Genomic DNA, 24,720 nt, shown 5'->3' with positions numbered 1-24,720 from the left:
AGCAAGTACTTCTGGACAGATGGAAGTGAACGACTACAAAGAAACAGTAGTGTGACCTTGCAGTCTGTTACCATGGGAACACGAGCTGCAGACTAAACCATAGGAAGTTGCAAATAGTGATATATATATATATATATATATATATATATATAAAAAAAAGCTTCTTATTTTAGATTTTTGGAACAACAAAAGACGTGCTCTGAACTTTCAGTTACTGTTCCGGTCACCTATCGCATCTGGGTTTACACTATTCCATGAGGATGTGTAGTCCATAGGAAAAGCTATTCGCACTTAGCTGCAGAGAGGTCACAACACGCTCATGTCCGGTGTAGTCACCACACAGGAGTTTAAACTGATGTGGCGTTGTGAACATCGGCAGTGAGGGGAGACTGCTAAAGTTAAATATATTGAGAGTTTTATTGTATTGTGATCACGTTTTATTTTTGGAAAACCTCTTAAAGGCTACATACACCTTTGAAAGTGATTATTTTAACTAAAACTGTCTGTGTTTGGTGCAACTTTCAAAATTAGTTTTTATTAAAAATTATTTTTACTTTGAGATGCAGCTGCTCTGTAACCGGTCTACAGAGCAGCTGTATCCCTCGCTGAATCCTTTACCCGTTAGGTCCGTGGGACTGCTGAATTCAGTAGCAGCGGGTCCTGCGTGTCTGACATGCAGGATCCACCTCTAATCTATCATATCTAAGTTATGAACTTAGATGTGACGGATAACTTAGATATGATAGATTACAGGTGGATCCTGCTGGTCAGACACACAGGACCCACTTTCACTGAAACCCTCAGTTAAGGCGTGCAAAGCCTTTAAATACCTCTCAGGGTGAATTAGGGCTGGTTGATTAATCAAACTAATTTTGAACAGAATCGTAGAATCTATTCTTTAGTGTCGCCTTCGTGCCGAGCTGCAGAATGAAGCCCCGCCCCACTGCCTTGTCACTTCCTGGTCCGCCCTTGTCTCTGCTTCCCCATGGAACTGCTGTTCTGTAGTGAACAAAATAACACCGTATGGAACAGAAGTTCCGTGGGGAAGCAGGGACTCCTAGTGCATAGCCACACCGCCCTGTAGATAGCACCAACTCCCCTTGCACCACAAACCCCCCCCCCCTTTTTAGATCGCACCGCTGTAGATGCCACTACGAGCTGAATCCCCGGCAACCTCTGGCCAGGGATTCAGCTCCTAGTGGCAGCTACAGCGGTGCGATCTACAAGGGAGGGGGGGGGGGGTGGATCTGCAATCTACACGGGCACGGTGGCACTATATTGGGGGGTGGCACTATCTTTTTTTTTACTGCCATGAAAGGCTGACTGGAAATGGAATTTGGAGACACTAATGCAAAATGGACATGTAAATAATTGACAGTTGATCAGTTTTTAATGGCCATTTTTTTTTCCACCAACGTGTGATTGTAGCCTAAATGACTGATGCCAGGAGACCAATTCACATGTACTGTGGTCGGGATGTGAAATCCAGCTGAAACATGGACCATTTTTCACGGTCGTGTGAATCCGGCAACGTCGCAGACCGGCTGAGGTGGTGACGGGTAGAGAGGGATGTTAGTGCACGCAGCGCATAATTGATTATAGATTCTGTTAAACTGTTCCCTGCCGGGGAACACAGAAGTTATAATCAATTAGATAGACATTTTCCCAGTTGTATTTATGATAAAAGTATTCGTGGAGGTTAAAAGTTGTGAAGTTACGTACAATAATTATAGCAATATATGTTAAAAAGTTATTTATATAAAGAAAATGTTACATTTTCTCTTGGTATTACTGTTAAATAAAGAGAAAATTTTTTTTTAAAAAATAAAAATCGAGATTCAAAAAGCCTGATAAAAATCCCCTAGAATGCAGCTCATACAGACCCATCTCACTACTAAACGCAGATTATAAAATACTAACCAAAATATTAGCTAATCGTCTTGGCTCCGCTATTCTCCGCATCTTTCACCCTGACCAATCCGGCTTTATGCCAGGAAAGAGTACCACAGACAACATCCGCAGAGTACAAATCATCTCAGTTGGGTAGAGCCGATAATAAAAAGTGGACCTTTGCTTCCCTTGACGCAACCAAAGCTTTTGATTCAGTGGCATGGCCATATTTGTTTGCAGTACTACAGAAATTTGGTTTTGGTCCTCAATTTATTAAGTGGATATCTATTCTTTATAAGAAGCCTAGGGCCATCCTGTTAATCAATGGTCAATGCTCTGATTTTTTTAATTTGGGACTAGGTACCCGTCAGGGATGTCCCCTATCGCCGTCACGGTTTGCATTGGCGATAGAACCTTTGGCACTCCGATTGAGACAGGACACTATTTCATGGTGTTTCTTTAGGAGGGAGGGAAGACCACGTTGGGCTAGATGCAGACCTTATTTTATTCATGGCAGACCCAGATATTTCCCTGCATAGGGCTATTCACCTTATGGATGAATTCGCTCCATTCTCCGACCTTCATATAAACTGGAGCAAATCGGCTTTGATGCCACTATGGGATTCAGATTGGCCATCCGTATACTGTAATCTGCCGGTGGTAGAGGATTTTAAATACCTAGCCATATATATTACTAAACATGCTAATAAATATTTTTTGCGTGAGATTTACCCTCTACATTTGGATTTTGTGTATTCTAGCAAAGTATGGGGATCCTTGCCTTTATCTGTACCTGGACGTATCAATTTAGTTAAAATGATACTTCTCCCGAAGGGGTTATACCTTCTTGAACATGCTTCGGGTCCCATTCCTAAATCCTTTTTTCCCAAACTACAATCCTTATTAACTTAAAGAGGCTCTGTCACCAGATTTTGCAACCCCTATCTGCTATAGCAGCAGATCGGCGCTGCAATGTAGATTACAGTAACGTTTTTATTTTTAAAAAAACGAGCATTTTTGGCCAAGTTATGACCATTTTTGTATTTATGCAAATGAGGCTTGCAAAAGTCCAAGTGGGCGTGTATTGTGTGTGTACATCGGGGCGTTTTTACTACTTTTACTAGCTGGGCGTTCTGACGAGAAGTATCATCCACTTCTCTTCAGAACGCCCAGCTTCTGCCAGATCACGCTGTGACGTCACTCACAGGTCCTGCATCGTGTCGGACAAGCGAGGACACATCGGCACCAGAGGCTACAGTTGATTCTGCAGCAGCATCGGCGTTTGCAGGTAAGTCCATGTAGCTACTTACCTGCAAACGCTGATGCTGCTGCAGAATCAACTGTAGCCTCTGGTGCCGATGTGTCCTCGCTCGTCCGACACGATGCAGGACCTGTCAGTGACGTCACAGCGTGATCTCTCGAGAACACGCTCTGTGTCTGCACTGCCAGAAGCTGGGCGTTCTGAAGAGAAGTGGATGATACTTCTCGTCAGAACGCTCAGCTAGTAAAAACGCCCCGATGTACGCACATAATACACGCCCACTTGGACTTTTGCAAGCCTCATTTGCATAAATACAAAAATGGTCATAACTTGGCCAAAAATGCTCGTTTTTTTAAAATAAAAACGTTACTGTAATCTACATTGCAGCGACGATCTGCTGCAATAGCAGATAGGGGTTGCAAAATCTGGTGACAGAGCCTCTTTAATTTACGTCTGGATTTCCCCCATATAAATGGTGTGAGTATCTTACAAAGGCCAAAAACACAGGGGGGTATGGCTCTTCCTGACTTATTTATATTTTTTTGCTGACCAGCTGAGTTTTCTCCATGGATGGACATTACCTATCACTCCGGCTAATATGGAATATTACCTAGCACATTATTTAGAGATGTGCACGTTGTGGCCGGTATTGGAGCGACCATAGCTTTTTCCTCGTTATTTGCTTTTGCTTCACAGGTTGGCCATTCAGGTTTGGAAAGCTACTAAGGAATCATGACCTTCATTCTAGGATACCTCTATGGGGAAATCTTATGTTCCCTCATCTCTCCCTTGTTGAAGGGGATAGGTTTTGGAATTTATATGGTGTTAAGACTCTGGGGGACCTGTACAGCGATGGGAATCTTCGATCCTTCACACAAATACAAGAGGTATTTCACGTACTTCATTTTATAGATATTTGCAACTGGGGCATGCTATAGGCAGTCCGTTCCCAAATGCATCGTGCCCCATGTCGGATTAGCCCTTAATTGGAATTTTTATATCACAAGGGCCCATGGGCATTATTTCAGCCTTATACACATGTTTTGGGAAATAGATTGAAATCCACTCAGTTAGCCCCTAAGACCAAATGGAAAGTACTTGTTCCTGGTATGTCTCTGGAGGATTAGGTGGAAGCACTGGCATCCCCACTCTATGTCTCTCCTGCGGTTAACAATCGCATGACCCGATTATACTTTCTGCACTTAGGTTACCTATCTCCACTTAGTCTCCATAAAATGGGGAGAATCCCACACACTAGTCACAGATGCTCTAAAACACAAGCTGACTTCTGGCATATGGCTTGGGAGTGTCCATATCTTAACTCATTTCAGAAAAAGAGAACTACGCAATTGACATCTATACTGGGGATTCCGGTACCTTGGGCTCTTAGATGAAACATTATGGCCACATCATACTAGAATATTTCTTAGGGAGTCTTTGCTTTTTGCCTGTAAAGCCATTGCACTCAGATAGATGGATGGGTGATAAAATCCCAACCTTAGGTCAATGGAAGAGACTGATTAACACGACAATCCCCTATGAAAGAACGGTGTATTCTCATAGAGGACGCCCCCAAAAATTCCAGAATACATGGGGAGGGTGGATGGCATCCCCTTTGGCTCTCTTCCCAGAGATCACAGAGCAGGCCTCTCCTCTGATCTTTTGAGGTTTGGGAAGAGACTAATAAGATGTTTGGAGGGTCCCATCGCTGTGCAAGGTTATAAAGGAGAAATCTGGAGGTCCAACATTTAAAGGGAACCGGTCACCAGCATTTCATCTATTGAACTTTACTTATCCCTCACTGGCCGCTGCTATCAAAAGTTCATTGCCATTATCCCCGCTCTTAAACTCCTCCTCCGACTGTAAATAACGGTCTGCAAACATTTGGCGCCTTTTATCGTAATAATCCAGTGTCCCTTTGTACATACACACCAGAAGAGGACATCAATGCACAAGCGCGGGACGTGCTGGGGGAAGGCGAGGAGCTGTCAATCACAAGTAAGGAGGCATGGTTAACTGAGAAAGACTCGAGGAATGAAGAAGACTCTGCAAACGAAGATCTAACTCTTTTATGCTCATTAAAAAAAAAAAAAAAAAAAAAAAAAAGATTCAAATCGAAAATCGCCCAAAGTATTGACAAATATACATATTTTCTTTTTGGCCAAAATCGACCAGCCATAGGGTGAATTATTAATCTACTTCCCAAACCACACCATATTCTACATAGTGTTCAATATATACACTTGGTCAGGGGCCAACACACACTGCAAGATTATGACAAGAGGTCCTTAGACTAGTTTTTCGGTCAACCAGTGCTGTATACGCTTATTATTTATAACTCCAGTCTGCAGATAAAGTTATTCTGGCATCCCAAAAACATACATTGTGATTACCTTGCAAAGGTCTAAAGTCTTGTAGGTTAATAATCTGCACATTTATGGTAAGAGGTTATTACAAAAATCATACGATTATGCTGCACGATGTTAAAGTGTAAATTCAGTTATACAAGAAAAACTATTATTGTTCAAGACTTTGGTTTCCTAGGCTCAGTACAAGATCTAGCGCTGTAGGGTGAAATTTATTACTACAGTGCAAGCTCCCATATGGAATATGGGAGGCTTGGAGCACGAGTAGGACGTTCTGTCTTGTATAGTTATGGGCAGTTTGCGTTGCCATTTAACCCCTTAGCGCTGCAGTCAGTTTTGGCAGCAACGGTTTAGTTCTCATACCCGCATTTCAAGAGCGATTACTTTTTTATCAATACAGCAATATGAGGGCTTGTTTATTGCAAGACAAGTTGTATTTTTTTTATCGCATTATTTAAGGTTCGAATATAGTATATTGAAAACGGTTAAAACATTATGTGGAGTGGAATGAAGAAAAAAAAAACACGCAATTGTGTTATTGTTTTTATAACTGTCACCGATGACGTTAAATTTATTTGACTTATGAGGGTAACAAATTTATAATGTGTATTTTTTTGGGGGGTTTTACTACTTATACATAATAAAAATACAAAAAAAAAAAAAAAAAAAAAAAAAAAAAAAAAATTTGGTGTGCCACCATATTCTGAGACGTCTTCCCTCTGACCCCTTAAATGTTGTGGTCGCTGAGGGGTGGAATCTAAGCAGGGAAAGCCTGCTCCATACACTACCCGTCATCTTCTGCAGTAAATTTATGGAGGATTGTGCAAAGGGGTCAACTGCAATATATTTTATTAAAGGATTTCTAAAAATGATTGTATTGCAAAGTCCTGCACTATAATAGTTTTTCATGTATAGTACTATTTGTTGGGATGATTTTAATATACTTACAGTGTCATCATTTCTATATGGGTTCAGTTTGTTGTACACCGCTTCAATCACACTCCGCCTAAATCAAATGGTAAGAATTAACAATCACAAAAGTAACCTAAAACAAACACATGGGGGATGGGGGGGCTCACTATATAACAATGCTGGACAACCACATTAAAAATGGCAAACCACTTCAGTGACACACTGCAACATAACTGCAGCATTGTATCTGGTAATAAAAACTTAGACTATAAGGGTATGTGCACACACACTAATTACGTCCGTAATTGACGGACGTATTTCGGCCGCAAGTCCCGGACCGAACACAGTGCAAGGAGCCGGGCTCCTAGCATCATACTTATGTACGACGCTAGGAGTCCCTGCCTTGCTGCAGGACAACTGTCCCGTAGTATAATCATGTTTACAGTACGGGACAGTTGTCCTGCAGCGAGGCAGGGACTCCTAGCGTCGTACATAAGTATGATGCTAGGAGCCCGGCTCCTTGCACTGTGTTCGGTCCGGGACTTGCGGCCGAAATACGTCCGTCAATTACGGACGTAATTAGTGTGTGTGCACATACCCTAAGAAGCCTGTATTTTCTGCATGGAATAGGTCGAGGTTTTATATCTTTTGTATTTTTGTAATGTTAGCCCATTTTACCTTACGCCCAAAATACAGGCTGCCATAAAAGTTGCTTTAATTGTGCTAACGCTTGTTCGACTGATATGCTCATTTATTCGGCAAGAAATACCTGACGGCTACACATCTCCCTGTGTGAACAGGTAGTTGTACTGCCAACATGATGGAAATGTATGGTGACGAACGATAGTAACGATCGCTCGTCCCCATACATAAACCAATCATTGCTCCTTGTGCAAGAAGCAAACTAGGTGTCTCATTGATCAGCAACAGTATAAAGAAGGGAATATACAAAATGTATGACTAGCTGACAGATATATAAAAAGAAAAGCTTGAAAACAAAAAGGGCAATGCAAATTTCACAACACAAAACTGGTCATGCTACACAAATATATGCCACAATTTATAAAAATAAGTTCCCTACTCCCTTCTAGGAAAATTCCTACTTATGCACGTTAAATCAGGCAAAGTGCAAAGCAAAACAATTGACCCATTTAGATTGAAAAATTAATGTCTCCATACAAAATAACCCCTTTACTAAATAAGGACCATCAGCTAATTGCCATAGATTCTATAAACGGATCCCTGGCAATCAGTTTCTCACACTGGGGGAGGTTGTGGGTGGTCACGCTTTCCTGTAGTGACCACCTGTTCTCAAATGAAGGGGCAACAATGTAAAACATGGTCTTGCCGTTTCCAGGATAGGAGGCACTCTTTGCAGTGGAACTCCAATCTGGATTATAGAAGGGTTCCCCCTCTATAATGTCCATATGCCCTGACAGGGCAGGAAACCCCTTTAAGTTTTCTGAAGCTCCTATTGAGCCCAAAGGATGTATTCGTAATTTAAACTTATTTTTAAAAGTGTGGCATAGTTATTACTACACAAATATAAGATCACAAAATGCCGAGATTAACTCACTTGCTTGCCAATTCACCTCCAGGTGGGAGGTCAGGGATGGTCTCAGTGGCTAATGTACGCATCACATGGACTAAGTCCGGTACACCTTCTTCACCCTGCTTCTTTATGATCTCTAGGAATTAGAAGTACTCGTTTTGTAAGTGCTATTCAAATGCAACTAGCGTAAAGTACAGGTACACCATTACAATCATGCAAAGGAATGAAGTATCTTGCGACAGGATTAGATGCCTTCTGTGTTTTATAACGCATGTGTTCCCATCTACAGATATCAATTCCAGGTCTGAAGCAATATGCGGTTTTGCACGAACACCAAGTTAATGTAAATGCCATCTTACATTTTTTAGAGCATCAGATCATTCACACAATACCCATTAAAAAAAAAAAGGAACACATTTTACACAATAAGGTTTGGTTCTAAATAAAATGCAAAGATATCAGATTTGGTTTGCCAAAATCTTTTATTGTGTAAAGTTAACATCTAAATTGAATCTACAAGCAACTATTGCCGGAATCAAATATACAAAAGTAAAAAGTATAATCTCTAGACCATAACATCCTGGAAGAGGATTACATGCAACAGTCTCCACTAAACAAGTACATTAGATTAGTGAACTATAAACATACTGCATGATACAGGTGACAAAATAAAAAAAATAACCCAAACAAAATTATACATCCCCAAACCAAAAAAAAATAAATCAAGGTTTTCCACTTTCTAAAGTGTAATTTGCAAACTGAAAATTTATCTTTTTTACTGTAGATTTAAAAAGGACCTTTCACCTCTCCTGACATTTCATTTTAGTAAATACTTAAATTCCTAATGAAATAATTCTGCAACCTCTTTTCTAAGGTACTATGTGTTGTGCAGTTCATGTGTCATTCCTCCCAGACATTTATGAATGAGCATTAAACACCAAATTTTTCCATTTACTTTTAGGGTATATTAGACTTTTTTTTCCTCCATTGTTGACATTCAAGTCAACATTATTTTTTTTTTGGTAGGGGGACATTTTTTCCACTAAATTCACTTTCAACTGTGATTATAAACAGTCTTTTACATTAGGACTTGTGGTGTAGACTTGGTACCCTAAAACAATGCTCGATGCAAAGGGTTACAGTATTAGGGGATGAACTAAACAACTGTACTGCTATCTGAGAACACAGAATAATCTCACCATACACTATAGCGGTGTTCCTACTGAGCTCCATCTGGAACACACATCATGGTGCAAAGTATGTGTCCACTGCTAGCAAAGACCACATCGGGAGAAAAAAAAAGTGCTTCAAATAGACTAACTGGAAAAATACTCGTCCTGAAATACACGTGGTAAAAAAATATCGGAGAAATTTTTTTTTTTACATAAATCCAAGCAAATAAAAAATTAAGGCACAGCCATTTGGCCATCATGTTATCCGATCTTTTAGGTTAGAACATACACATGTTGTTCTATCCTCATGTTTGTTAGGGCAGCATGGCTGGATTAAAGCTTCAAATCCATTCACCAAGCACCAGAAACAAATCTCAGATATAAACCACAAAGTGTTGCAATCAAAATTTAGTGCGTTTTTTTTTTTGTAAAATTAAAAGCTGCTGTGGTCAGTAATTGAGGTTCTTTCACGAAAACAACGGAATGCGTTAAGGTCGAAAGTTTCAGATTAGGAACAATAAGCCCTAAACTTTTCCAAATTACAACTATAGCCTATAATATACTACCAATTTAAAATCTGTGCCATTCTTTTCAGTATGTACGATACCTAATTGCTACTGCGGTCACCTGTCCCTGTACAAGTTGTTGTGCTGTCGATGTAAACAAAACAAGAGGGGACAGTATTTTACAATTCTCAATCATTTGAAGCAGGTGAGGGCTTATTTTAAAAGGGCTCAGAAAATAATTTTAAAAGTCAATAGTAAACAGTTTCCTAGATTTCATTGGTTAATAGACATACATGCCTTTTTTAAAGGGGCTCTGTACGTTAAATGCAGTACAAAAATTTGATGGGAGTATTTACATTGAAAAGGGGTATTACCACAGGATATGCAATATATGTTAAAGTTGGGAATACCCCTTAAATATTACACTTTATGGTTTCTTGTAACTGTTGCAGTAAAATAAACACATTGCTTGCTCTTGGGTTGTCATGGTAACGCAATGTGCATGGAGGTCGGGTCATGCGGCCTCCATCCATTGAATTGATGTGGACATGACAGGATGTCAATGCACTGAAGAGCTAAGCCGACCATACACATTGATCCTTTGCAGAAAATCTTAAGAGACAATTGTCTGAAAAAAATATCCTAAGAGTGGTATCAAAATAGAAATTAGTAATGTTTGTCTGACAAAGAAATTCGAGGCTGTGTGTCTGTAACCTCCCTAGAATAGCTACAGATTACAAGACTTTACAGTTTAAGGATTTTCTATCCTCCCCTAAATATTCATGCCCGAAGTTTACCTTAAAGGGGTTCTTCCCTCCAGCGGATACTGAATGGGCTGCGGCTCCCACTTGAAATGGGACCGAGCTACAGTACTAAGCACAGAAAATCAGTATGTGCTGTCTTGTCCCTGTGTAAACAATAAAGGGGATGCGAAGCTCACGATCACTGCGGCCCCTTCATTCAGCTGACCCCCACTGATCAAGTATTGATGGCCTATACTTAGGCTGTACCATCAATATTAAAGATGCCAGAAAAAAAAAACCTTAAGGCCCTGTTCACAGTTCTTTGGGGCGTTTTTTTGACGTGGAAAATGTACCAAAAAACGCCTCCCATTGGGAGGTGGAGTTTTATCCCGCAAACGGGGGAAAAAAAAAGCTTTTCGGGAAAAAGGAGTGTCATGCTCTTCGGGCGTTTCAGTCTCAACCTCCCATTAACATCAAGAAAGCGGCTCTCGTGGTGTTTTTTTTTGCCCGCGGCACTCAATGGCCGCAGCGGAACGACACGGCAAAGACTGCAGACAGGTCAAAATCTGCCTCAAAATTCTTGAGGGAATTCTGAGGCAGATTTTTCTACCTGCAAAGAACTCCATGTGAACAGGGCCTAAAGCTGGCTACACACGACATCTTTGTGTGTGCAGCTCTCATGACCATGGTCACAGAAAGAATGGCCACCGACCTGGCGTTCAGTGTAATAAAATTCTTGCCTATATATATATATATATATATATATATATATATATATATATATAGATATATATATATATATGTATTTTTTTCTTTTTCTTTTATGGAAAGTTACAATAGTACAAAACATTTACAATTTAATATTAAAGCTTTAAAGCACTTAAGTCAGTGTCGTCCTTGAGTTATGTACAAAAGGAAATTGGGGGGGGGACGACGACGACAAAAAAAACTATTTTAATAACTTTCCAATGTTACACGCTTTTTGAATTTACAGGTCCAGGACCTACGTAAACCATGTCACCAGAAGCTGCATGTGCAGCCCCATACATATATCCAACATACATCTTGCTTTATTTCTTTTATCGCTCACTTGTAGTATTGACGTTTCATTCCTTTACCAGATTGTCATGCAGCCACGTTAAGTGCATAAGATCTGCAAATTGAATGCCATGTAAAAACTTACACAGAAGCTATAGGGAAATTCTGCAGAACAAGGCACCTTCCTCCTACAGTCAAGGCTCCCTCATCTGAACACCGAGAGCTACAACAATTGTGAGCTGTGGTGTTACCCAAAAAAATAAAAATCTTTGTGAAGTGTCTAAACTATCTGCCCTGCAGCACTGCTGCTTACACAGTTCTGAATGCCATGAGTCTTACTATGAAAGTCCAGGAATATATGTAACAGAACAAGGCACCTCATTTCTGTAGTCTGGACTGCTGCAGGCATCTGTTCTCTGCGGATACGAGTCCACACATGCCGTAGTGACGACTATTGGTAATTGCATTATATAGGATTGAAGGGGCTTTAGTGGTAGTCACTGTAAACCTGACAATTAATACAGGAAGTTGAAAAGAAACGGATGCAAGAGGGACCACGGAGGTAAGGAAATAACCATGCGCAGGCACATTCTAAGCTATGGAAATAACTCAACTTATCACTTAGCCAAAAGTTAATTTTACATATTGAATCTAGGAGAAATTTAAAAAGCACTTTCTAAAGGACTTAACACCTGTTATGACATAATACATTACTAGAACTGTTGCAAATTCGTCAACTTTTATACTGTGAAGTGGCATGTAGGTCTTTAAACTGAGACTGTACTAGAAGTGAAAAATATACATTAAAAAACAGGAATAGACAAAGCCCACAGGGAGCTAAATGTCTTTGAAAGAACTTGTTCAATTACTAACAGCCCAGGAGTGTTATAACAGGCTCCTAAACCCCACATTAGCCATCCCAGGTATAAAATCATTGTGGACCAAAATGTATCATATTTGAAAGTTTGTTACATAAAACATTAAGGCTATGTTCACACAGTTTTTTGCAGGTGGAATTTCTGCCTCAAAATTCCGTTTGGAAGTTTGAGGCAGATTTTCCTCTCCCTGCACGCCGATCTTCGCTGCGTTTTTTGCCCGCGGCCATTGAGCGGCACGGGCATAAAACGCAGCGAAATACGCTTTCTCTGCCTCCCATTGAAGTCAATGGGAGGTCAGAGGTGTAAACGCCCGAAGATAGGGAATGCCCCTTTCTCCCGCGAGGTGGTTTTACCGCTCGGGGAAGAAAACCGCCCCCGACTCCCACTGAAATCAATGGGAGGCATTTTTGGGCCGTTTTTGACGAGTTTTGCGGCACGGTTTCCGCGTCAAAAAAAACTCAGTGTGAACATAGTCTAAGACAGCCCAGGGGTCTTGTAGGAAATAACATACATATTTTCTAAAAATATTTAGATTTGTCGTTCCCTGAAAGGTTTTAGTCATTACAAGAGTTTTCCCATAATTACTTTTTATCCACAGGATGTGATAAATATCTGATCGATGCGGGTGCGACCACTGGGAACCCCATCGATCACTAGAACGGACTTTCCTTGCCATCCCTATGAGCCCCTTAGGAATGGAACGGTAGTGCGCACATTTAGCCACCGCTCCATTCATTTCTATAGTGCTGGCGCCCCATTTGTATAGGGCTCACGGGGATGGCAAGGTAAGCCCGTTTTAGTGACGGCTGGGGGTCCAATTGGTCGAACCACCACCGATCAGATATCACTAAAAACACACCATTATCTGTCTCTCAATGCAACCAATAGATTACATGGGTACATCCACAAACAGGTTTAGGTTTGTACTGGAATTGTGTTTTTTTTCTCTTTTACTAATATTTCTAGAAGAAAAAGAGAACGCTTACAAAACTTCATAAATGCAACATAGAATACATGCTATGCAAAATTACTTATTATAATTTGTGACATAACTGCTTTATTTGAAAAATATTTGAAACCCCTTTAACCAAAATTGTGCCTAGTTAAACCCTTAACCCCTTCCCAACATTTGACGTAGTCATACGTCATAGCCGGGTAGGAGGAAGTATGGAACAGGCTCATTTAACCTGTTAAATGCCACAGTCAATAGCGACCGCGCCATTTAAATCGTTAGAAAGAGGGGGTGACCCCCTCTAGCAGCTCATTGTGCCCCCCCCCCGCCATGTAATCGCGGGGTGGCGATGGTTGCTATGGCAGCCTTAGGCCCGAATGAAGGCCCCCATGTCCGCCTTCATTGTGCTCCTATGGCAGGGCTTAATAGAAGCCGGTCAGAATGACTATATACTGCAATACATTAGTATTTCAGTATATAGTGCAAGCGATCCAACGATCACTGGTTGAAGTCCACTTAAAAAAAAAGGAAAAAAAGTTTTAAAAAAAACTATTAAAAAAACAAAAAACACCCCTTTTCCCATTTTCCCCCATTGTAAAAAAAAATAAACATAATTGGTATTGCCACATCCGTAAAAGTCTGAACTATTAAAATATATCGTTATTTAACTGGCACTGTGCACGCCGTAAATAAAAATTCAACGCTAGAATCGCTACTTTTTGGTCACCATCTCCCACAAAAAAAAAAAAAAATATATAAAAAGTGATCAAAACCTTGCAAGTTCCCCAAAATGGTATAAAAAACTACAGCTTATCCTGCAAAAAAATAAGCCTTCATACCGCTTAAAATCGACGGAAAAATAAAAACAGTTTTGGCTCTCAAAATAAAATAAAAAAATGTTATTTTTTACACTTTTTTTTCCTTGTAAAAGTAGCAAAATATAGAGGGGAAAAAAAAAAACTAGATATATTTGGTATCGCCGTAATCGCATTGACCCGCAGAATAAAAGTTAACATGTTGCCGGTGGGCGGGACATCGCGAGTGGCCGCATTTTACAGAGGCTCCGGGAGACCGGGTGATAGCGGGGGGGTTATCGGCGCCATCTGCACCTCATCCGACGCAGGCCTGGTGACACCCTGCACAGTGTGCGGAACCCAAAGCACCACAAGAACCGCCGGAATCGGCCCGAAAGTTGGGCATAACTGTTAGGTGCACGGCACCTCATCTCACGATCCGCCATCTTGGATCGGATCGGATCGGGCCTACACGCCATCCCGGCCTTGCCCCTGGGAGAGCTGGTGTGCAGAGTGGGGCCCCAGCGACAACGTGGACCGGCCTTCCCTGATAACAAGGACTCTGGATGTCACAGGTGAGCATTTCTGGCCCCACGCTCCCTGGTATATTTGAGAAGGGGTTCCTGGCCCTGAGTCTAGGCCTACAACTCTCCCCCCACGTGCATGAACACGCATAGACGACAGAGGGCCTCTGAAAGAAAGATCCTGAAGCACCACCTTGGGCAGCGTAGCTACAACTCATCACAGGGAACTGATTTTTGCTCCCCCTGAGACCCTGGTGTGTAACCCAAGGCTTAGGCCTGAGCCCCCCTGCTTGCCTGACTGTAATCCCAGGTTGCAAAGCTACATCCAAATTGCTACAGGCGTACAACCCCTGCCACACGCTCCCTGGGGTCCCTGAGAAGGGATTCCTGGCCCTGAGTCTAGGCCTGCAACTCTCTCCCCACGTGCATGAACACGCACAGACGACAGAGGGCCTCTGAAAGAAAGATCCTGAAGCACCACCTCTGGCAGCATAGCTACAACTCATCACAGGGAAAGGATCCTTGCTCCCCTGAGACCCTGGTGTGTGACCCAAAGTTTAGGCCTGAGCCCCCGCCCCCGCTTGCTTGACGGTAATCCCAGGCTGCAAAGCTACATCCAAACTGCTGCAAGTGTACAGCCCCTGCCACACGCTCCCTGGGGTCCCTGAGAAGGGGTATCTGACCCAGGCCCTGTTTTCTCTTTCCATGCTGATGACCTATCCGGGTCCATCGGGCCTACATATGATGATCTAGAATAATCGGATACCCTCCCTGGGGAAACTGGTCTCTCTCTCCCACTCCACCCATACAGAGATGGACAAATACCTTCACAAGTCCTCATCAACCACGAATCTACGACAGACGAGACAATCTCAATCGTCACGACCACCTACACTAACGATGTCTAAAGGGAAACAATCGAAAGACAACACAAAGGCGCAACAAAAATCTTGTGCCCCACCGGTGGAAGAGACACCCTCGCCATCACAGGATCTACTCTCGGAAGGGGATATCACTCCTCCCAATCTTTCTCCAGCACCCTCTCCTGAATTTTCCCCAGTCTCTATGCAGGGGCCAGCCTTTGACATGGCGCAAGAAGTCACACGACAGCTCCTTCCAATACTGGATAAGCGCTTCGATATTTTGCATGCCTCTATCAACTCCGCCTTGTCTCTAATAACCAATTCTCAAAAGATAATTGATCTTGAAACAAAATTAATGTGGCAAGAGGACGCCATCTCAAATTTGGAACAAGCTATGTCGCAACGACAAAACGCTGAAATTATTCTCCGCGACAAAATAGAGGACTTGGAGAACAGAGATAGAAGAAACAATCTACGATTCATAGGAATCCCGGAAAAAATCTTGGCTGAGAACATTATTCCCTATCTCACTAAAGAAGTCCCGCTGGCTCTCAGCCTTGACCAACCATTTGATCCCTTGACCATCGAAAGGGCTCACCGAATCGGGCCGCCGAGGGGAGAGAGACAACAGACCAAGACCGGTTATCGCCAAATTTCTAAACTGGACTGTCAAGGAGACGATTCTTCGAGCATATCGGAAGCAATCTCCCATCCAAATACAAGGTCATAGCATCCCGATATTCCAGGACTTTTCGGCTGCAGTGGCACTGAAGCGAAAGGCCTTTACTCCGATCTGCAAATATCTCTTCGAACAGAAGATCCGTTTTCAACTGCTGTTTCCTGCCCGCCTGAAGGTTCTGGAGGATGGCAGACCGACGTTCTATGAAGATCCGACCGAAGCTAGACGACGCCTGATCAGAGAGGCACTGGACTGATCTATACTAATATGATCCCAGAGAGGAGAACTCCCATCTTCTCCATTTCTAAATGTTTAATAACTTCAATGTTATGCTTTTCTTTCCCTTTTACCTTTGCATAATGACAAAAGTTTTGGGTTTACATGTTAACCTTTGTTTTTTCATTCCTATGACCCATGGTCTCCCTACCCCCCCCTTCTGGACATCCGGGCCCCGGGAACTGAGGAGGCTCTACGCTAGCTGGGACGTGGAGTCTTCCCGAAACGTAAGATCCAACGTACACTATCATCCACGCACAGGAATAGGATGAGTACTCTTGACACAGACACGTTGACACACACATATCCACAACCCCAAACACTAAATTTTGTATCCTGGAATGTAGCAGGACTGAACACAGATGTTAAACGAAAAAAAATTGCAATTCACCGAATACGATTAAAACCAGACATAGTTTTTCTACAAGAAACGCACTGGCACAGGGAGGCAGTAGGGACTCTAAAAGCGAACTGGATAGGCGATTGCCTGACGGCGTCTCACACGTCAAAGACTAGAGGAGTAGCGATCATACACAAATCATTATCATACGCCATTCATGAATCTTATGCAGATCCAGAAGGGAGATTTTTATATGTGGATGTAACAATCCAGGACACTAGATATAGCCTTCTCAATGTATACGCTCCTAATTACCCCAATGCACATTTCTTCTCTCACTTGCTAAACTTTCTACTACAACAATCACTTCATTCCCTGATAATTGGGGGAGACTTTAACACCACCCTACATAATTACATAGACCGTACTAGCTCATCCACGCAAGATGACACGGCAGCCTCGGTGATTCTTGACCTAATCACCCAACTATCTCTGTGTGACCCCTGGCGCTTGTTACATACGACTGAACGAGACTATACTCACTACTCACACGCTCACCACTCACACTCCAGAATTGATTTCTTCATGTCACTACAGGCCTTCCCTGCGATTGTCTCGGCGGAAATATTAACAATGGCCATATCTAACCACGCTCCCATAACTATCAATAGATGCAGGACCACCAAAAATTAAAAGCCGTAATTGGAAATTTCCTTCTTACCTATTTACCTCAGAGGATTTTAAACAATATCTAAACAAGCATTGGTCACACTATGCCACGGATAATAAGGAACATACAGAGAATTCTAGCCTATTTTGGATGACGTCAAAAGCAGTTATGAGAGGTCATGTTATCTCATATCTGAAACACAGACGTAGCAATCTACAGAAACAATTTGATAAATTAAATCTTGGGGTGATAGAGGCACATAAATCCTATTTATTGGATAGATCAGTGGAGAATAAATCCCTTTTCATAGAAGCCAAATCTCTTCTAGACACATACCTGCAGGGTCAAGCTAAATGGCACATCGAAGCTATAAATAAGTATTTCCGCTGGGGCAACCGTATAGGAAAACTGCTGGCGAAAATTCACAAGCCGCGTAGATCTTCATATGATATACCGAAACTAACTCATCCCACCACGGGAGAATCCATGTTGATCCCAGACCAAATCCAACAAGCTATTAGAGAGTTTTAGACTTTTACAAACCCACACAATTTGACTCGGAGACGACGGGGTCTTTCCTGTCCTCTCTTAAGTTGCCTAAACTCTCACTACAAGACCAGCAACTCCTAGAGCAGGCACTCACAGAAGAGGAGGTACAAAGAGCCATCACTGCCTTGCCAAATAATAAAACACCAGGCCCAGATGGCATATCCTCAGATTATAAAATGTTGTCACCTCACTTAATACCGCCCTTAACTAGATTTCTGAATGACATCTATATCAAGGGTTCGGGGCCACGTGAATTCTTCAGCTCACGTACTATTTTAATTAAGAAACCGCACAAAGACCAGACAGACATAGGTTCCTACAGACCTATATCACTGTTAAACCAGGACAATAAATTGCTAACGAAGATCTTGTCAGATCGGATGCAACTGATCCTGGGAAAGATAATTACGAAGCATCAATTAGGTTTTCTTAGAAATAGACACTCCACCAAAGGGATTAGACAGGCAGTGGCGGCCACGATACAGGCCCTGCACCCACAATGCTTCTGGGACTGGACGCGGAGAAGGCCTTTGACTCTGTAATGAAGGTTGGCATGTAAGAAAGGCCAGGAGACAGAGGGTTTGGAAAGGTTTTTCTAAATTTCCTCATGGGATCACAAGACCAGGCACATACTACCTTCACTATAAATGGCAGTAACACACTACCCATTGAAATTCACAGAGGCACAAGACAGGGTTGCCCATTATCACCCCTTTTGTTCAACCTCTCCATAGACCCCTTTCTCAGACACTTACTGACGTTGACGCCGTTTGAGGGGATACATATCGGCCCCACGGAGTTGAAGCTATCAGCTTTTGCAGACGATATATTGTTATATATCACTAACCCACGAACCTCTTGATGCATTATTATCTGAGGTCATCAAATTTGGCTCAATATCAGGTTTTAAAATCAATACAACCAAGTCTGAGGCACTGCTCCTAAAAGGCCCTGCAAACCCATCTTGGGCCCCTAGATATGACTTCCACTGGAACACCACCTCTTTTACCTACTTGGGCATCCAAATCACGAGATCCCCTAGTGGCGTATACAAGCAGAATATAGGAGCCTTCATCTCATATCTGGGGTCCCAACTTACTACATGGCGAGGCTTCACACTCTCCTTCCTGGGTAGGGCAAATCTCCTAAAAATGGTAATATTTCCCAAGCTATTATACATTTTCCAATCTCCCCCAGTCTTTTTAAAACCACAGGACATAGGGGTAATTAATGGGTTATTTCGCCGTTTCATATGGAACAACAAAAGACCACGAATTGGACTAAATATTTTGCAACAACACAAAACAAATGGGGGTATAAACTTCCCGGACATACAACGGTATAACATAGCCTCCCAGCTACGCATTGTAGGGGACTGGTTACAACAAACCTCGGTATACACAGACACCATATTGGAAGGTCAATTTTTTCCTTATATATCGCTGATTAATCTCTTACATAGGGGATCACTGAAAAACACTTAGTGTTAACAGCATGGAAATCTTGGACCAAGGCTAGACAGTTACTGTCACTTAATCCGAGATACTCCCTATCCCTGCAATTCCTGAAAAATCCTACTTTTCAACATGGTCAACCGCCCCCAATATTCAAACTTTGGCACGTGGAAGGCCTGAGTAGTGTTGGGAAACTAGTGGATAAAGCTAGGAGACAGATATATACCTTTAATGAACTAAGTTTGCAACAGGATGTAGTGGGTCCGCACCTGTTCTACTACCTACAAGCTCACATTTACCTCACTAAGATACATCACATGACGGATAGCGACTGGGATGATCCCCTCCTGGCACGGACACCAGCCAGACAACACTCCCCCAAACTAATAACGACATATTACCAACTACTTTCCCATAAATGGGATTACTCTAAATCAAAGGCGGGAATAATTCGTTGGACCACTTCACTAGCTGACATTACGGTAGACGATATCCTGGCTGCACTACAAACAGCAAATAAATACCTTCAGTCAGCAATGTATTGGGAAATGGCATATAAAATAACCCACAGAGCTTACATCTCCCCACATAGAGGCTTTCTGATGGGCAACACCACTGATCACTCTTGTCCCAATTGCTCTTCGCCCAACGCAGATTTACTTCACTGTCTGTAGTTGTGTCCCCAAATAAGAATGTTCTGGACGCAAATTCATTCTTTTGTCACCAATAAACTGCTACACTCTTGTCCAAATGCCAATGTGTGGAGCTTATTTGGTATTTTCCCACCTGAACATAACATAATTCTGAAACATGAGAAAAAGCTCTTACTGTTTATCTCAGCAGCAGCGCGTAAAACTATACTCCACTGCTGGATCTCACCCTCCCCGCCCACTATTAGACTGTCTTGAGAAGTTATCCCACCTTTTTCGTATGGACTGGATAGAAGCCTCCTTGTCTAAAGAAAAGAATGTAAAACACTTCTTCAAAGTCTGGAACAAATTCATAATCCTTCTTCCTGATAGGATTAAGCTTAAAATACAATCTTGCTTTAGCCCTACTACTTGGTACTTACAGCAGACTCTCTCGGGCTCTCCACCAATTAGGATATGACAGAATCAATAATATATTGGGGGTGCTAACCCAAAGTGTTTGGACCAGGAACGGGCCCGGATGTCTCGTCATTGTCCCCTCCCCCTCGCTCAGATAACATGCTAATATATACAGTCCAGGACAAGCTATGTTTTACCAGACTAGAATTACAAGTGACTGTCACAAGCTGATTATACCACATAATAATTCTGAACGTGTTATTGTAGAAATGGACATTTTGGTATATTTTTGTGTATCCCCCCCCCCCCCTTCCCTTTTTCCTTCTGTATCCCTTCCAGAAAAAGTTGAAAATTCAATAGAAACAGGTTTAAATAAAAAAAAAAAAAAAAGTTAACATGTTTTAATTGCACAGTGAATTTTGTATAAACGAAGCGCAAACAATGGAGGAACCGCTGTTCTTTTTCATTTTCTATACCACAAATAATTTTTTCCCGTTTCCTAGTACATTATATGGCACTACGAAGAACTACAACTCATCCCGCAAAAATCCAGCCCTCATAGGACTATATTGACGTAAAAATGAAAACACTGACTTTTGGAAGGTGGGGAGGAAAAAACCTAAAATCTGAAAGTGGTTTACGACGGGAAGGGGTATGTACAGGATAGGTGATAGTCTGATCGCTGGGGGCACCACCGATTGCAAAAATGGGGGTCCCGAACCCAGTTTCTCCTCACTGCTCGACCACAGTGAGGTGTAGATTTAATGGAGTGGCGGTTGAGCACGAGTCTTACATCTCCATTCAAATGGGAATGACTGAAGCAACTGAGTACAGAGACTGGGTCGCATTTTTCCAGCACTAACAATAAGGAGTTGTACGAGAACTAACCACTCCCTAGCCTGTAGTATTATGGTGCAGCGTGGTAAGTGGTTAATGTTAATTAGGGATTCTGACCCTGCTGTGTCTTCCTAGGTTAGGCTCATGTTCGGGAATTCCAACCTGCCATACTTTTTGAAGCGGGCAGTCAAGTGTATGCAACAGCATTCCTTTACAATTCCATACATATGTTGTAGACTCCTTTATAAGGGGGGGGGGGGGAAAGCATGTTTTTTTTTCTCCCTGCAAACAGTTGTATTAAAGCGGTCTACTAAGAGTCTCCATAGTTTAGACAAAGGTATAATGACCAAAGGATGCCAAAAGGACACTTGCTGTGTACTGACCTTGAAAATGGTATGAACCTAGCCTTAAAATGCATCGCTTCTAGAGCCTGCAATGCGAGTCCCATATGCACTACTGAGCAACAACGCAGATAATTCATCCAAACCTTAAAGGAACAGTGTTACCACAATTTTTTTTTTAATATGTTAAAGATGTTAGTGCTTTATTAAAAACGTTTGGATTAATTTGTGTGTTTGTGTGTTACTTTTTCTTATTTTTACACTTTTTCTTCCCTATGGGGGCTGCCATTTTTTTTTTCATTTTCTGTATGTGTCGATTAAGGACACATACAGACATGGAATACGGCAGCTCCAGTCCCATAGGGACTGCGAACGGGGCCCGTTCCATCCACTTCTGTGTACGCCGTCTGTGTGGGAACGGCGCATGCGCCGCTCCCACACAGTCCAATTTGAAAGGCGCGCCGTCCGGCGCCATTTTCCTGTGGACCGGAAGTCGCGGCCGGACAGTAATATTACTACTTCCGGTCGCGGCTTCCGGACTTGTGCACTTGGACCAGCGGCAGCAGAGGGAGCGGACGGGCCGGAGGGAGCCGCGGCGGCAGGAGCAGGTAAGAGATTTCTATGTATGTTCGTGTTTGTGTGTGTTTACTACTGTATGTAAACCTACTACACTGTGTGTTAGCTCAAAAAATGGCGACACACAGTGTAGGAGGTTAGACTGTTCAATCCCCTCGTTTATCCCGGCACTAGCCAGGATAAAGGAGGGGGGGATGCTGAGAGCGAGGGCTTTTTACCCAATTTTGCAGCATAAAGCAATGTGGTTGCTTTACCACATGCAATGCTGCAATTTTGGGAATGGCTCCATCTAGTGACCAGCAATGGGAAATATTATAAATTAGAATCCAATTTATAATATTTCCTGACTCGTGAAAAAAAAAAAAAAAAATTTAGAACAATGTTTAATCACCTATACACTAATTGTTTAACTAAAAAAAAAAAAAAAATCATGTTTTGCTGGCAACACATTCCCTTTAACTGAACAAGTCTACAAGTTCCATCCCACAGACCGGTAAAGTGACAAACTCCTTAGGCAATGTAAAATACAGAAGTCAGCATGATATTTTTTTGTAGGCATAGTTTATTCCTTCAAAACACACAATTTACAAAAAGTGTTTTTGGAGAGGAAAACGAGTTAAAAAAAAATATATACAACACTGGACAATCAGCAGTTGTAAGATTCAAACAAATTATGTAGCTCAATGCAAGCACTACACTGATTCTTCCCAAAGGGCGACAATTGCACTCAGATATAAGTGAATAGGACCACAGTGGTCACCCAACTTTTCCCATTCAATTTCACTAAAGCATGCTGCGACACCATCACAGATACCCGACAGAACACATTAAAGTCAATGGGTTCTGTTGGGTGAAGTTCGTGTTCATCATGCAATGAGTCTGGCACTTCTATTCCTTCATAAGAACAGAAGAGTGAAAAAAACTGAAGAATTTAGCGCATATATGAGTGAAGCCTTATCTGTCAATAAAATAATTTTCTATGTCTTACACGAACAATGTTAGAATAGAATATATTCTGCACTCATGTGATTGATCAAAGTCAACACTGAAGCTCCAGCGTTTGTACTCATTCGGAAACAGAAAAGTGAGCTTGTGCCAGAAGCAGTTGGATTTAATGAAGGCTTCCTCATACCACCGCCCAGCTCTGTTTAACTATAGCGAAGAAACTGTTAATCCTAACAGGTATCGGGAGTAGGAAGCCTGCAAAGAATATATTGGACTCTTCCCAGCACCAGGTCACTGAACTGTGTATGTGTATCAGAGCCTCATGCAGCCACAATAAGTAGGGTACCATTTCTTAGGTGAGATGACAGATGTACTTTAAGGAACGGTTTTATGTAAAAAGGATGGGATTCAATAAAGTAATACACATGATCATGTCTTTCTTTATTGAACCACATTCTTTTACATAAAGAACTACATGCACAGCAATTTCTTAATATATACGGGATTATCTACAGAATGTGTATACTACTTTATTGAACACCATGCTTTTACATAAATGCAGCATAATAAATGGTACGTTTATGGACTTGGATCCTCTTGAGAAGTTGATGGAGCTGGTATATGCCCAATCTACGCATTTGGCAAATAAAATTATGTAAATTCCACCATTTTATATTGCGAAGATTAACCCACTTTCAGTCTTGGGACAATAAATGTCTTTCTGCACATACTAGAACCTATAGATACTGGTAAGCCTAGTTTGTGGAATGCATTTGTTATCCCAGTTGAACAGTTCCCGATTCTACTTAGGGGCTCTATACCTAGGCTGGCGCAAGACAAGTACGAACGACTCACTCCACACCTTAGTGTGGGCTGCGGCGGACTTTAATCACGGTACAGGGAGGCTGCAAAAAAAAAAAAAAACATCTGCTGAACTGCCTCTTTTTGACATAACTGCACCGCAAGCATGCCAGTAGAAGTGTCACAACAGTGGCATGGGGGCAGGGTCAATGTCTGTGGGAAGTGCCCAGTTAAGGCAAAGGTATACTGATAGCCAGGTGTATGTCAAGAGTGTCCTCCCTGCGTACATTTTTCCACTTAAAGTCTATGGGCTGATACATCGAACCTGGAAACCAAACGTGATGTGAAACTAGCTTTATGAACAAATCTGTTGCAACTGCAGAATGACGAATGAGGAGCCCAAAGATATGAAATCGGTCCAAGAACTGGGGTCAGGCTATTATATTGTAGATGCCATGTGAATTTGATGCGGATCTGTGTCATATTTAACTGCTCGCTTGGGAGTATAAATGAAAAACCCTTCAAAGTCATCTGGCTGTTGTAAGATTTATTGTGCGGTGTCTGTCTTTTCACCCTCTCATTGAACAGCTAAGGAGAGTATCATGAGGAAATCTTGGGACACCGTTCACCGTTTTAATGGTATTAAAATCCAACGGTCTGTTGTAGCAGGCCCTTGATAAAAGTGTCTTCCAAAAGATGAACAAGCCTCCCTTTCAAAACTAAACGAAAATGCATTTAAGCAAAATCCAGAA

At 42.0% G+C, this 24,720-nt stretch overlaps 1 protein-coding gene across 1 annotated transcript in view; it reads right to left on the bottom strand.

The window, feature by feature from the left end:
- PPM1A (protein phosphatase, Mg2+/Mn2+ dependent 1A) overlaps positions 1-24,720 on the bottom strand; it is a 52,017-nt gene that overhangs the window by 2,802 nt on the left and 24,495 nt on the right. Inside the window, exons 4-5 of the mRNA XM_075843662.1 lie at positions 8,006-8,117; positions 6,466-6,523 (exon numbers count right to left, since the gene is read on the bottom strand). Coding sequence (XP_075699777.1) covers positions 6,466-6,523; positions 8,006-8,117 — 170 coding nt within the window. The remainder of the gene's footprint in view (positions 1-6,465; positions 6,524-8,005; positions 8,118-24,720) is intronic.

The sequence above is a fragment of the Rhinoderma darwinii genome, chromosome 12, assembly GCF_050947455.1.
Source record: "Rhinoderma darwinii isolate aRhiDar2 chromosome 12, aRhiDar2.hap1, whole genome shotgun sequence".
In the NCBI taxonomy this organism is placed as follows: domain Eukaryota; kingdom Metazoa; phylum Chordata; class Amphibia; order Anura; family Rhinodermatidae; genus Rhinoderma; species Rhinoderma darwinii.
This window is presented reverse-complemented; position numbering and strand designations above follow the sequence as displayed.